The sequence below is a fragment of the Uloborus diversus genome, chromosome 2, assembly GCF_026930045.1.
Source record: "Uloborus diversus isolate 005 chromosome 2, Udiv.v.3.1, whole genome shotgun sequence".
Classification (NCBI taxonomy): Eukaryota; Metazoa; Arthropoda; class Arachnida; order Araneae; family Uloboridae; genus Uloborus; species Uloborus diversus.
Genome location: NC_072732.1, coordinates 156828100 through 156842388, shown reverse-complemented (window position 1 = coordinate 156842388; position 14289 = coordinate 156828100). Strand labels below are relative to the sequence as shown.

At 32.0% G+C, this 14289-nt stretch overlaps 1 protein-coding gene across 1 annotated transcript; it reads left to right on the top strand.

The window, feature by feature from the left end:
• LOC129217446 (multifunctional methyltransferase subunit TRM112-like protein) lies at positions 1 to 14113 on the top strand. The gene is made up of 4 exons (XM_054851745.1): positions 1 to 171; positions 1378 to 1479; positions 6151 to 6243; positions 13813 to 14113. Exons 1-4 carry the CDS (start codon positions 94 to 96, stop codon positions 13912 to 13914), a joined length of 375 nt encoding a protein of 124 aa, XP_054707720.1. The 5' UTR covers positions 1 to 93; the 3' UTR covers positions 13915 to 14113.
• The last annotated feature ends 176 nt before the right edge of the window (positions 14114 to 14289 follow it).

Below are 14289 nucleotides of genomic sequence, written 5' to 3'. Positions count from 1 at the left end.
TCAGCCACTAAATGAAGTAAAAGTTGGCAGACAAACAAAACAGGAAAACTCAAACATTAAAATCTGAGGTCCGCGTGTGAAAAAGTACAAAAAATGAAGCTTCTTACTCATAATTTTATGACTTCAAAATGTTTGAAAAGAGTTAACCTAGGCTTCCCTTTAAGCATTGAGGTAAACACATCATTCTTCTGCTGTTTATTTTTGTATGCGTTTACAGGCTGGAATTTCGTCTTTGAGATCTGGTCACTCGACGTTAAATCCCGGTTATCACAAATTTGCTATTTCAACTGCGCTTGCGCGCGGATTTAGCTTTTTGGGCTTTCTACTTTAAGATTTCATGTTGCTTGTTTATATTTAGGCTGAGCTAGAGTACCAACAAATTAATGAATGCGATTAGAATTTTTTCACAGCGATTTCGTGATATATTATATGAAACTACGGATATGAATAACTGATAATCTTTATAATGTAAAGAGAAAAATAACACTTCAATATTTATTGGTTTGGAAATATTTACTTAACATAAACGTAAAACTGGTTGTGTACTTCAAAAATTATTGGAATATGAGTACAGATATCCGTCTTTTGCGAATAGTTTACGTTAGGCGTAAACAGCTTAGTATTATACATTTTTATTTAAGTTGAGGGTTCGACATTGTATTAGAAATGCTGATATTCAAATACGCTCCTCTGAGGTTAAAAATTTGGCTCTGAAAAGGGGCAGAAAAATCAGACACCAAATCCATTAATAATTAAGACGCAAAACTGAATCTTTACCGAGACCAAAAAACTAAATCAGAGAAAGCTTTGTGATTTCTAATTTTTATCTATTGCCATTTCGTATTTATTAATAAATTTAAAATGTTTGTAATTAATTTTAGCAAGATTTTTGAAATCAGCAAAGTCTGCGCACAAGCGCAGTTGAAATGGCAAATTTGTGATAACTGGGATTTAACGTCGAGTAATCTGGTCTGCTTTTCTATTTTTCATTTTTTTCCCATTAAAAAATGAAAATAGCAGTTGGATTTTCTATCACGAGTCTCATCAAATATTTATCATCATTTGAAATTTGTGTTTGAAAATACTCAATTGAACATTATTATTGTTATTATTTTAAAATTTAAATTCTTAGCAAAACCTTGTAAAGTGGGCTAATGTGTCCATGACCGATACACGTTGTATTGCATTAAGCATACAATTTCCGTTAGAAATTGAATCGTTAAAAATTTCCGATATTGTGACTACCTTATTTTCTTCGTGTTTAGAATGAAAAACAGATCAAGGATCTAGATAACCTATAAAATTAAGTCAAATATTAAATTGACCAACTGTTGAATTTATTAAAGCTTTGTTTTTAATTTATTGTTCATTTTCCAGCCTAAAGAAGTCAAAGAAATAACAGTTCCATTCAACAGAGAATTCATTTCCAGAATGATTCCAAAAATTGATTGGGAAGTTCTTTATAATGCTGCGACCAGTGTAAGTATTTGCAAGTTTATTCCTATCTAGCATTCACCCTGTAGTCTAAATTCGACCATACTCATAACTGAAAATTTTGAGGAAAACATATGAAATTTTATATTTCTAAAATTTTTATTTCGACTCTTATACATTTGTTCACTGAACATTTGGGAACGCATGTTAATTCTTTTTTTCGTATTTATAATGTAATATTTACTTAAAATAATCAGTAAAAATTATGTAATATTAAAACTAGCTTAAAGGTTTGTTATTCACCAGTAGTTTTACATCATTATTGTCCCAAGTTCAAAGATTTTTTTATTTTGAAAAATTTACAATTCAAGCTTTTTTCAACCTTTATGGGAATTGAAATATTATTGGGTATCATATGGGATTTTTCGGAGAAAAAAAATTAATAAATTGTTTATGTGTAAATTCTTACCTGTTTGAAATTTCTGTATGGTTTGTCTGTGACTGAAATAATTTTTCCAATGTTTTAGATTTATTTATGTATTCAAATGTGGTAGCAAAATCTAATTTTAAATATTAATTGTTGAAAATTATCTAAGCTTATTACATTTCATTAAATTTGAATTTTTAGTAAAATTGTCCATTGTCCAAAGCATAGATCAGATCGTTGGTATTTTATCTACACCAAACACTAAAATTATTGTGTGAAAAATGTATGTTTTTCCTTACATGTCTCATCTTGCAGGGCCCAATGCAGGCTGAGTTTACTACCGTTTTTCGGTATCTTCACAAAAATCTGATTTTAAAATCGGTACTTTCACAAAAATCAAGTAATAAAATCAGCAGCTTAATAAAACAGACTTTGAAAAACAGCACCACTCCTATTAAAAATGCAAAAGTTTCCCAAAAATCCGCTTGGGTCTCTATTTAAAACAGATTACTCATAAATAAAATGCTATGATGATTTATATGAACAATCGCTTAGGTAACAGCTTTTTTGTAGTATTTTAACACTTCTTTTTAGCTGTTTAGGCAAGCAACCTTCAGTATAATCTTTAAGCATCAGTTATGGGGGGAGGGGGGATAGCCGTTTTTCAGATGGCTTTCCTGAATTGTACACTGTACAAAGCTTATTGAGCTCATATACAATGGTATTTTTCCTACCTCTAGGTTTTTAGCTCCCCCTCCCCCCCCCCCCCCCAAAAAAAAAACATTGTACTGAAAATAATAGTGGATGACATTTGAACTTTTCATCAAACTAACGTTTAAGTTTCTCTAATTGTTTTTAACAAAAATTAGAATGTGCCTTTAAAAAAATCATAAAACCAATGCTTATTTTAAAAAACCTTTAACAAAAATAGAATGTTGATGCAATACTTTCACAAAAATAGGTAGTGAGGAAAAAATCCTGAATTGGCTCGTCTCTTGTGAGTCATGAAAGTTACAAGCAGAAGTCATGAATTCCAAAACTCTCTCAATGTAGCATATACTCTGCTTGCACAAAATATTTGTTCTAATGTTCCAATGTAATTAGAATGTTAATTGTAATTGTTTTAAACTAATTTCATGGTAAAATGGTAGGTCAGCCTCCAATTGAAAATTCGTTGTTGCTCACAGCGGGCCTTTGTTCAACAATGCTTTTAGTAAAATGTATCACAAATTTTTAAAGAAAACAAATATGGTCCCTACAAACATACATTGATGACTGGGATGAATTAGCTGGATTAGATAATTACTCGACACTGGACAGGCAATTTAGCAGTGCAGTTGAACATTTTTAGAGCTTGACTATTACACAATAAGGGTAGTTCTCAAAAGGTGGGAACAAAAAATTTAATTCTGAGCAATTTTTAAAATTTTGAAATTTGACATTGATTTTGTTTTTATACCATACTATGTACACCTCAAGAGCATTGTATGAAATGAAATGAAATGAATGAAATGGGGGGCTCAACCAATCCAAGCACTGTTCCCAAACAGAAGTCTTAAAACAGACCAGTAGCTGAAGCAGAATTCAGCAAACACCTAATAGGATTATCATGAATCTCGCATGGTTGAAGCAAATGATGACCAAGGTGTTCAAACCTATAGGCAGAAAACACTTCATAATGACACAGGGTGTGAGTAATAGCTTCCTCCTTAAAGAGGTAACTTCCGCAAATTGAATCATTACTGACACCCATTACAGCAAGGTGCCACTTTAAGGTTTAACGTCCAGTAAGAAGACCAAAAGCCTTCTTAAAACTATTTTTGATAAGAAGCCTGTTGCATTTTTGGCATGTGATCCTCAGAGAGAATCAGGTCTGTCCTCCTTAGAAAGACAAGCTGAATATGTTCAATGTCATCGCAAGATAACCTCTCCGACGGGGAGGTTTCTCTCACAACAACCATCTTAAACATATGCACTGCTTGAGCGTAGGAGTGAGATTGATCAGTCCTTACTCTTTAAGATGCAGCAGTTTGTGCAAGGGAAGGAGTTGAAACCTCCGATTGATGACGTTTGCTTTCTCCTACCTTCTAAGGGATGGCTGTCCCAGTGGCTTTTGCCTTCTGTAACAGTCTCCCCTCTCCTGCCTGCACCTGTTGCATTTCTGTGCATGAATGAGTACCCCCTGTTTCCTTACTGCAGTGTCGGTGGATTGCAGACCAACACTCTCACCTCCTCTAGCAGCAAGGTTGCTGGGTCTCTCCTTCAAGCCAGTATCCAGTTCCAAAGGAGCTGGAAACTGGGCGGTGGTAAAAAGTCAACGCCCACACAACCACCATGTACGAGTGCAAGGCAAAGTACAATGAGGTTTTGCACGGTTCCTCGAGGGGACCGTTTAGATATCATACAATCCAGATGCCATCCATCCATCAGCACGTTGCCTCGCACCTTAAATTGGGTATCCATTATCCATTTTAGTTGCCTTTTACAACACGCATGGACTACATTGGGACTATTTTACTCTGGTCACCACATGGAGAGAGCATTGTATACAAACATAAAAAGACAGCAGGTATTTATGAAAATTAATAAATAGCAAATTTAATGATTGGTCTGTAGGTAACAGATTTTGGACATCATCATAATGTAAGTTTCAGTTTTTGAACTTTTCCAATGAAAATTTTATCTATTTTTAAATTCTACAATGGAAAATAGAGGATTTTTATGAAGTACTTGAGTGACTTTGTTAGGGTTTCATAGAATCCGAAAGAAAAACCCCTTCTATTTTGCCAGCGCAAGTGATAAAGTCGCCAAAACTGATGCTGTTGGTGAAAACCGGAATTCCCCACTGGTAACCCTTTGCTTATCGTACCCCTATAATCATACACTGTGAGTTGTCGCCATTCGAGGTTTGCATGGCTATTTTTGTGCAAGGAGAGAAATATCTAAATATTAGAACATTGAAGAATTATTTATTAAGTAATTGCTGTTTAGATATGGATTTGTTGTCGTAATTGGAAAATATTTTATCCAAAGTATCAGCAAAATAACAGATAATCATGTTCAAAATGTTGCAGAGTTATGAGCTGCCACTGTTATGTTTACTTAAATGCGTTCGTTACGATCAAAGCTTGTGATTAAAGAAATTAACATTATAATAGCCTTTTTTTTATTAAGGTTACAAGACAGAAGGTCATTTAGAATAATGACTAAATGGACAGAATTATCGGCTTCTGGATCGTAATGCAATTTGGACATCTCACATATAGGTTTAAGAAAAATGATTTTGCTTCAAAGATACTGCGTAAAAACATATGAAAACTTTAAAGTTATTAAAAATTGATTTTGAGGATCAAAAATACCTTCAAAACATTTAAATCATATGTTTAGTTCTCAAATAATAGCATTGCCCAGATCGTAACCTTTGGACATACATCAAATTTCCAACTTCCTTTTTTTTCTAAAATCGTCTATAAAATGAATAATATGTCTTTACTTTTGCAATTTGTGGAAAATATTATCAAAAAATTATTCAGTTTAAGATTCATACCCTTAATTTTTTTTTTAAACGTGTGGAAACAATTTAAAAAAAAATTTTTTTTTTGAAGGTACATTTGTTCAGTTAAGGTTTTGAATGTCTAAAATTGTGCCCTTTAGCAAACAAATATTTCTTCAAGGGTATTTGAAAAGCGTTTTTTGTACTTTTGTCCATAATAATTTTTATATAAAAATTCCTGTATTTACGTATAATCATTCTTTTTGCAGTTCAAGAGATCTCCGTTTCAAATGTTGCCCAAGCTCTTTAGTCATTTTTAAAATAAATATTTTTGTGTATAATAGTAAAAAAAAAACAGAAAATAAAGAAATAATTTAGAACTGAAGGAAAAAAAACCACGCTTTTGTACCAATATGAACTAAAAAGAAAAAATTAATCCTTTGATGTTAAATATGGTAAAATATTTGATCAAACAATTAACTTTAATGTAAAAGAGTGTGGGGGCTTCATATTAGTTGTCTTAAACTTCTTTCATTAGTTGTCCCTGCAAAAGTGCCTATAGACAGCATCTCACGTTTGTTTACATTAAAGGTAATTGCTTGGTCAATTATTTTATCATTACTTAACATCTAAAGGTTTTTTGTGTTTACTTTTTAGTAGGTACTTTTTAGTTCATATTGCTATAAAAGTATGTTTTTTTTAATTTTTTAAAACTATTATTTTAGACATTATTATCATTTTCTATTTTTACTTTTTAAGTGTCTAAAACTTACTAAGTGATTTTCCAACTTTTTAGATTGGCCAAAATAACGATCTTCCTAAAACACTTTCTCCAGATTATGAAAATGATGATGAATTCTTAAAAAAAGCACATCATGTTCTTTTGGAAGTAAGTCTGGTCAAGAATATTATGTGACAAATTTGAGGTTATTTTCTATTGTATCAGGCTTTTAAAAATAATGCAATAAGTCGATTGTATCAAATATTGGTGTTTTCTTCTAGCAATTTTTTTTTTTTTTTTTTTTGTTTTACTGATTTTTATCTTAGTGAGTTTGTTTTCTGCGCAAAATTAATTCATCTAGATTAAATTTGCAGTTGTTTAAGCAATCGACTCAAGTTCTTAGCTCTATTTCCCACTTATGTTAATGTTTTTAGAGGATAGAAAATTGCTTTAAATGTTGCGTAACATAATTTTTTTTACCTGGAAGACCACTTAGCTTATCCTGAAGTTTCAGGCAGCTTTTTTAAAACTTTTATTGTCCTGATTTTCGGTTGCTTGGTATTTAATAGCGAAAAAACCAACCACTTGACCTTTAAATGTCTCAGAAAACTCTTGCTGCCAGTTTTACCATTTGCTCCTTTACTGGCTAAGGACCTTGAGAATGGGCATTTGATTGATGGTTACCACTTCATTGGAAAAGAGAAAGAGCTAATTTACTCGTTACTATTTCACATTTTCTTAGTCATTATTGAAAGATAAGTTCTTTTCGGTGACTCTATTGGAATTAGTACAAAAACGAGATTGAAATAGAAGTAGATAAAGGGTTAGCAATGTTCCAGTGACTGTTATCCTTCCCCTAGTTAGTAGGTAAAAACACCAACCACCAATTGTCCACAATATTTTAAAGCAAAATTGTCGCATTAAAAGTTTTTCTCATTGTAATAAATTCGCATCAATTGATTATCTTTTGTGCTTTGATAGATTAGCGGCCAATTTGCTTGTCAGTGAATCTTCTTTTATGCATATTACATTGAAATTAACACAAAAATCACGCACACATATATGTAAAACATACAAAAATTTCCCAAAGCCCTAATTGCTGCTGCTTGATTCCCCTAAGCAAATGGCCTGAATATATTTCTATTTCCATGTCATTTATTGTGCTTAAAAATAAAATTTTCTTATAATTAATATACATTATAGCCCCGATTTATCAGTTGTCAAGAGACTGGAAAAAATTATCGTCAAATAAAGGATATTGTTAAATCGAGGGCATAGGCATTCAATACAGTCAAATCTGGACTAGTTGTTGTTGTGTGCACAGCTAGGCTGGCAATTTGGTGTGCGTTGCTTCACTTTTACAACTGTACCGTAATTTAATGTGAAGTCTGACTTCTACAGTACACACATGCCATAATGACTCGTTTATAGCGTAGTCTACCATTCAGGGACCGCGCTAAGCATTCGCCAATGCGCCAAATGTGATAAAATCATAAATTCGGCGAAAAAAATTCGAATTTATTGGCAAACAGAAAATTCTCCTAAATATACACAGAAGAAAAAATATCTCCCTTCAGGTGTCAATCTAGATAAAAATTAGGTCCGTTCACAAAATTCGGACCCCTAAAAGCAGACCCTTCGCAAAATTCCGACCCCTAAGAACTAACCTTTCACAAAACTCCCGGACTAGCAATCACTGAAAGTTGTTTTATCCTCAGACCACTCCGAGCAGAATGAGGCGCCCACGCGTGTTAGGATCGGAGCGGTGGAAGGATGACGTTTGCCTCTCGCCACTGTACTTGCGCCTCTCGCTGATTGGGTATCGAGTGCGCAGCATGGCTACCGGATTAGAAATTGTTGGTGGATGCCTTATTGAATGGCGCGTTTGTTTCATAGTGTTCGATGTTTGGAAACATCGGAGTTTGTTGTTAGGAATGCAGTCTTTACTTTATTAAAAGCTTTTATTTCTACTCTCAAATATTTTTAAGAATGATAAATAACACTTTAAGTTGTTTTTAACCATTTCTCCTGTGAAAAATTACATATGATACTGTGGAAAAACTGTACTTAATTTGCATTTTTTTTTCTCACAAAAATTCTTAAAAATGGACAAAAATTCCTGGATATACCCCTGTCCTTATCCTCAAAAAATTGACAAAAATTAAGTTATACTTCACTCTCTGATTAAATATTTCAGCACACAAAAATACATTAAAATGAGTAAAAGTTAATCTTTGACTAAGACTTTTGAAATTTGGCTTACACTTTAAAAATTTGGCTAATTTACAGGCGAACATTCCAAAATCCTTAGCGCAATCTCTGCCATTCACAGCATAACAACACATTCACACAAAAAAAAGGACAGGAGAGAGAAAGTACGTCCATGCCAGAGTCGGTGTTAAAACCCGGACCTTTCTGTTGCAGTAAGACTTAACTGACCACTAGACAAGGCAGCGGCAGACTAGTGAAATATATCATTAAATTGAGGAAATTGTTAAATTGAAGTTAGACTGTAATTGTATGAAACAATTATTTTTTTAATTATTTTACAATGATGCACAAAAAAAAAAAAAAATAGCGACTACAGTAATTTTGTTACTTGTAGCACAATAGTTACAACCACTGGCTCATACTTTACCTTCCAGTTATTTTGCATTTTTAGGTTGCACTAGCAGTACCCGCACAGCAATGCCCGTGCTAAAAATTTAATGGAAATCCGTTGGATGAAAAAAATTGATGCTCCCTCCCCCTCTGATGTGAAATGATCATTTTTCTTTGTATAAAATGCATACACACCTTTTCAAAAAAAAAAAAAAAAAACTATTAAAGTTTATTTGGAACTTAAAACTTTTTGTCAAATTATTAAATTAGATTTACAGTTGCTTTAAAACTATTGAGCGAGTGAAGCGGTTTTCACTGCAATTTAAAATTCTTCGCAAAATAAATGAAAAAAGACATCAAATAATATCTCTCCAATGTAAAAATAGTTCTGCAACTCTATTGTTTGTCACCAAACTCGCCCAGCAACGACGCTATCATAATCCATCCGTCTAACAAAAAAAAAGTCCAATAGAACATTCAAAAATGATCGTCAGAAAAAAAAGAAAATGTTGTACAATTCACTCGCATAAAAGTAAATCAAAAGTTTCTTTTTTTTCAAAACAAAGTGCCAAAACAATGAATTACATTTACAGTTGCTTTAAAACAATAATCCTAGACTGAACTGCTCAGCGCCTAACGTGCCAACCGACCACGCTACCGGTACCCAGACTTTTTCGAGTGAAGCTTTTTTTTTTCTTTGGCAATAATAAATGTTTCACCAAACAAACAAAAAGATTAAACTCACATTAACGGTAGCTTTCGAATCTTTATATATTAAAAGAAAAAAAGAACCATGCAAAATTATCCTTCCAAACAATGACGACAGATATTAAAATACTTTTAAGAAATTAAAATGTGAAATATGGATTTTAAAAGCGTAACCATAAAAACACGAAATAAAATAAGTTTAAGAAATTAAATGCAGAATAAGAAAATGAACAATGGATTCAAAAAGCGTAAATGTGGAAACGTGAAAATAAAATGGTTGACAACCTGAATCAAAATGACATTTTTCCAATTTGATATAAAAACGCTTGTAGCTTTTTTTCCTTTGAGGCTAGAAGCTAAGTTTTTCGACCATAGGTTGAGAGAGTTCTGGAGTAAAAAACGTCGCTTTTTCCAATGTTGTGAAAAAGAAAACTGTGGGATGATTTCTTCACTTTTTATTGATAGATTTAATGAAGAAAGTAGTGCCTAAATTTTAGATAAACCTAAAAGAGTTCGAGCTGAAAACGCAAATTACTCCCGCAGTACTTAAGTTAGAGCATTGAAACAAATTCTTTAGAACGTGGAAAATTCTACCCTTTTCAACGATATATAATATTAATATGTGCAAGTAATTTTTCACTCCCATATTCAGGAATTTATGTGAAATTTGGGCCTAAATTGGAATAAAAAAAAGAACTATTTATCAGATTTTTTGGAATTATAGCCTATGCCACTCAGTAAGAAAGTACCTTTCATATAGTGAAGGAATTTTTCAAATAGGTGCAGTGGTTCCGGAGATTACCTCGAACATATAAACACAAAAAATCCGCCCTCTCTCTTTATAATATTAGTATAGATAATGTTTTAATCTTAATATTCCAACTACAGGGTGGGCAAAGTAAGACACAAATAACTTTTTTTGTTTTCTTTTCGCAGGTTTATAATTGAATTCTTGAATATATATAATGGAATCATACAGTACACAACAGGTTAAGATTATCAACTTTTTCTGTTCTTGTCAGCAACCAATTGTTATGATGGATTGTTTGCAGCACTTTGCTGAACAGCATCCCCTCGTTGCTGTCAGTGTGAATATTTTAATAAGCACCTCTTCCAGGAAGGTTGGCCACTGAACACTTCTTCAAAGTGACTGACCAAGCTCATAGCCACACAAAAGCTGTAGCAATTTGATCTTTTTGACAATATTTTCACTACATCATAAAAATTGATCGTTGACAAGAATAGAAAAATTTATAATTTTAATGTGTTGTTGTGTATTGTCTGATTCTGTTACAAAATTTCAAAATTTATATTATTACCTGAAAAAAGAAAAAAAAAAGTGAGAAAATAAAATAGTTATTCATGTTTGACATTGGTAGTTCTTATTTGACTTGCCCTGTATTTTAGTAACCATTCAAAATTTTATATTAAAATTTCTTTTGCTGTGCTCTTTGATTTTTCTTGAAGCTTCATAAGAAGTTTTTAAAAATCTTTTGAGTTTCAACTTGAAATATGATGCTAGTTTACGATGGAAAAGAAAGTGACAGGGTTGTTTTATTTAGACTCCTGAACATTCAACTTTTTAACCCATTCCTTGCCCCGACCGATTCGAGCTCGTCGCAAGAAAATGGTTCCTAACTGCCTTCGACGAACCTATGTCGTTACGGTGTTTCTAGCAGTTTTTGCTTCAGCCAAATATGTGTCGGCGATCCTTCCAGGGGCAAAACCCTGTTATGGCGCTTCTCTGTTGGGTTCTGTTGTTTTTAGGGGAGCGGTGATCAAGCTCTTTTCCTTAGACAAAAGGGATGTAACTTATAGTATTTCACGAAACTTGTTGTAATTTATTTTATGTTACTAAAATATTAACCTTTCAAGTACTCTAGGATAGGACACGTATAATGCTTCAAATAATCAGGCATTATATTTTTATCTTTTCGTGGAAGGTTTGTTTCTTAGCATTCTGGCAATTGAACTCCTGATGAACAAGTGTGAAAATATTTCCTGACACATTTACTAATATTTCTATGCCTGAATAAAGCAAATAAACAGTTTTTTTTTTAAATCAAAAATTCACTTTCTTACACAAGCATCCTTCACTAATTTGTTCATAATCCTTAAATTTTATAATTTATTTTACACAATATTATTTTTTAAATTATCTTACATATCTTAATTTTGTACGAGTATTTTTTTTTTAATTACAATGTGTTTACTACGCTTTTTATTTATTTATATACTATTGTTATTTTTTATTATTTATTTATTTTTAAATCATGATATTTTCAAACGTAAATTATAATTTTTATATTCGCGGCGCCTTTGATGGATTTTTAGTGATACGGTTTTGAATATTTTTAATTTCACAAACAAAAATTATGATGACCACATTTACTATACGTAAAAGTTGACCATGCAAAACATAAAATAGATACGACAGTACAAATGAAATGATAATATCTTGAGGTCTTTTGTTGTAGGCTTTACTCATACGAAACAAAACATTCCTTTTCTCCCATTCTTTTTCAGGTTTTATTTATTGTCTTAAAATAGCTCCAATGTTTTAATTGCACCTTCTTTTATGAGATTTTAAAAATAGAAATTAAATATTTAGTTTCTTTCCAATAATCAAATTGCCATAATTAGTAAATAATCCAATCCCAACTAAAATTTATCCAAGTATGTTTAAAAAAAAGATAAAATAATCAGACTCGATTTCAAGCAAGATTTCCTTTTTTTTCTTCTGAAGACATGTTCCGTCATATAAGCATAAAAGCTTGCTTTGAAATTCCTTTCTGATCTAAACTGTTTTTTTGTAAGAAAATAATGTGGAAGGGTTGATCACAAAACACTAAAACCTCCTGACCATTCTTTGAAGGGAACTAACGTGCTGGGATGTTTGCGAATAGTGCTCCTTAGAGAATATAGACCTCCCAGTTGATCTAGTTATTCCTCTCTCAGCTAGGGACTTTTAGTTGCATGTACTAAAGTATCCTTTAGGGAAATAGCGGATTAGCTTACATTTAACAGTAAAAGAAAAAAAAATGATGTACTGAGATAAGAGCAAAAAGAAAAATAAATCAATAAAATAATTAATGTTATGAAAATAATTGCTTTTCGTCCTCTCCTCTATCGTTTATTATTTTCCTGTTATGTACTGTGTAAATGTATGAATATTTCAGCACATATTAGCAACCATGTATTTTATTGCACTAATTTAATTTTAATTCAGTGCCTAAAAACTATTAAAGCGAAGTGATTTTCGAATGCAAGCTGAACAGCAAAAACAACATTAAAATCCCGATAACAAAATGGGGAGAAAAGTGCTATTACAACGTAGCAAAAAGCAACTCCGTTCGTTATCTGCGGCATGCGCGTTAAGGGTTTTGGAGCTGGTCATGGAATTGGTTTAAACAAACAGAGATTTGAAGGCATCTATATTTAATCAAATATGTAGAAATCAAAGTCATTTCATTAAAAATTAAGAAAAATATTTTCTGCAGCACACTGCACTTTTATGTCAATATTTCTTTCTACGTAAGATAAAAACATTTTTGTTGCTGACAGAAAGTCAAATTTTTATAGTTATGATTTAATATAAAGATTATAACTATTCTTTCAATTGATAATCAGTTTCTTATGTTTGTTTATTCTTAGCACTGTAAAACTTTTATCTTTTTTTTTCTTTTAATAAAAATACTTACTGTACAGTAGAGCCTCGATTATCCGAGGTAATGTTCACCAAGAGTATCTCGTATAATTAAAACTCAGCTGATACAGACTCTGTCTAAATCAAGAGGGAAACGGAGGTTAAACTGGTTAAATGAAAGAAGATGTTGTCAAATATGTGAAAAAAGACATTTACTGTACATATTAAAGAATGAAAAAATGGTGTATTTCATACAAATATGAAATCATACAGTTATGAAAGAAAGGAGGTGGTCTCTGGATCCAGACCTCTCCCTTGAAGTTAAAAATCGAACTCCTGTTATGAAAATAAAATTTATTATCTTTTCTTTTAAAAAATCCCTTCACTATGTAATCAATTTTAAGTATGCATGACTGTAAGTGTAAAGTTAACCATAAAATTGATTGCTTCTATTGACATTTCCAAGTATTAGAGCTAACTTTTTTTACCTCTGTTGAGATATCTGTTGCTGGGCTACTGGTTATAGTTACATACATCATGGAGTACATGTTCCTGTTAAAAAAGTTATTTCTTTAAGTGTCCAGAACAAAGTTTTTACACACTTTTTTTTTTCAAGAACTAATATAACTCAATTAATCGGTAACTCGGTTTGTCAGGTCTCAGATAACCAGGGCTTTACTGTAGTAACATTGAAAATTGTTTATGTAATGAAGTAATCAAAATGTATGAAAACTTTTATTTTCTTGTTACAACATCCTTTCAAAAATCCTTTTTCTTGCTAGGTTGAAGTTATTTCTGCTGATCTAGTATGTCCGGAAACAGGGGTCAAATTTCCTGTCAGCGAGGGAATCCCCAACATGTTAGCTAATGAAGATGAAGTCTGATACTTTTGTTATGTGCATTTTCCAATTATGTTTTTTAACTAAGCCATAAAGTTCTTTTTTTTTTTCATTCTGAGGAACCATATTTGTAATAAATGTAAATAGAATGTGCATTATTTTCTCTTGTTGATTCTCTGGTTTTGAATGATGGCAATTCTTGTTATCATTGATTGCTTTAAAAAATATCGGTCAAAACACACCCTGTTATCAAGGGTCTGGCCAGAGGATATTTGGGTCCGTTAACGGACCCTTCACAAAAATCCGATCAACCAAAACGGACCTTTCACAAAATCCCGATCAAACAAAACGGACCTTTCACAAAATCCCGATCAAACAAAACGGACCCCCCAAAATTCTGATAAACAAGATCGGATCTGT

Bases quoted from the DNA above. Each gene is read 5' to 3' on its own strand.
- LOC129217446 (XM_054851745.1), top strand. From the start codon at position 94: ATGAAGCTTCTTACTCATAATTTTATGACTTCAAAATGTTTGAAAAGA. The intron at 172-1,377 runs GTAAACACATCA...TTCATTTTCCAG, and splicing joins GCTTCCCTTTAAGCATTGAG to CCTAAAGAAGTCAAAGAAAT. The intron at 6,244-13,812 runs GTAAGTCTGGTC...TTTTCTTGCTAG, and splicing joins CACATCATGTTCTTTTGGAA to GTTGAAGTTATTTCTGCTGA.